Here is a 928-nt window from a genome sequence, read left to right as displayed (position 1 = left end):
CCGGCAATGTGAGTATCATCGAATGTTGAGGGCGCGCGCTTTTTACATTGAGGTCATGGGCCACTACAAATCATCACAATTTGGAGGGTGAGGGAATTCCTCATAGTAGCTATCACGGCTCACCTCGTAACGATAGTGAAGATATGCTATTCGATGGCAGCATCCGGTCAGTTTTTGTTGTTGTAATTGCGGCTTCAATAGTAGCGCTATGTCCGCCCTCCCCGTCCGTGTTGCTCATGCCTGGGCCATAGTTTGGCTGGACTTGTATCAGGTGACACTGACATCTGGGAGTGTCTCGTCACATTGCTTTACCCTTTCAGACGCCTTGTCTCATCACAGAGGGGTTCACTGATGGTATCAAGGGCATGTTCAGGGAGATAGGCAGGGGCAAGCAGGAGTATCCCTTCAACCCATGTAGGATTCCAATGCCCTTCCTGCGAGGCGAATTTGGTGTTGCTCAGTGAACCCCGCGACTGCCACAACGAACCGCTTGGGTCGGAAAAAGAAGTACTGCAACGACAAGAATTCTTTCCGTTTTGGAGTGACCTATTAGGAGGAGTGCTCGGCGTTGGACAGTTTCGCGATCATCGAGTAGGTTAACCGCTGAGTCTGTTGTTGTGTTATTATTGAGCCTGAAGGGGCCTCTCGTAAAACAGTTTTTTTCGAATGGAAATGACTTCGTCGTTTTTTGAACGGCTCGCTGAAAGATGCAAAGCTAAGAATTCTCTGCTGTGCGTGGGTTTGGACCCGCACATTTCGGAGTTGCCCGAGCCCACTGCAGAGGCGGCTTATAAGTTTTGTGAAAATCTGGTGGAGCTCACGAAGGATGTTGCGGGTAGGCAGAGGTGTGATGTGGGCCTGTTTTGAATCTTCTTCTAAAGGAACCTAGGATATCTTTTTTCAGTGGCCTACAAGCCCAATGCTGCTT

General features: G+C 49.5%; 1 protein-coding gene across 1 annotated transcript; it reads left to right on the top strand.

Annotated features, from left to right (window-relative positions):
* Nucleotides 1-208: 208 nt before the first annotated feature.
* Pmar_PMAR009927 (hypothetical protein) lies at nucleotides 209-553 on the top strand (the record flags this gene model as incomplete). The annotated part of the gene is made up of 3 exons (XM_002765055.1): nucleotides 209-271; nucleotides 321-414; nucleotides 462-553. 3 exons carry the CDS (start codon nucleotides 209-211, stop codon nucleotides 551-553), a joined length of 249 nt encoding a protein of 82 aa, XP_002765101.1.
* Between the last annotated feature and the right edge of the window lie 375 nt (nucleotides 554-928).

This window comes from Perkinsus marinus (assembly GCF_000006405.1).
Source record: "Perkinsus marinus ATCC 50983 genomic scaffold scf_1104296975878, whole genome shotgun sequence".
In the NCBI taxonomy this organism is placed as follows: Eukaryota; Perkinsozoa; order Perkinsida; family Perkinsidae; genus Perkinsus; species Perkinsus marinus.
The sequence above is the reverse complement of the archived record's forward strand: the minus strand, read 5'-3'. Positions and strand labels throughout refer to the sequence as shown.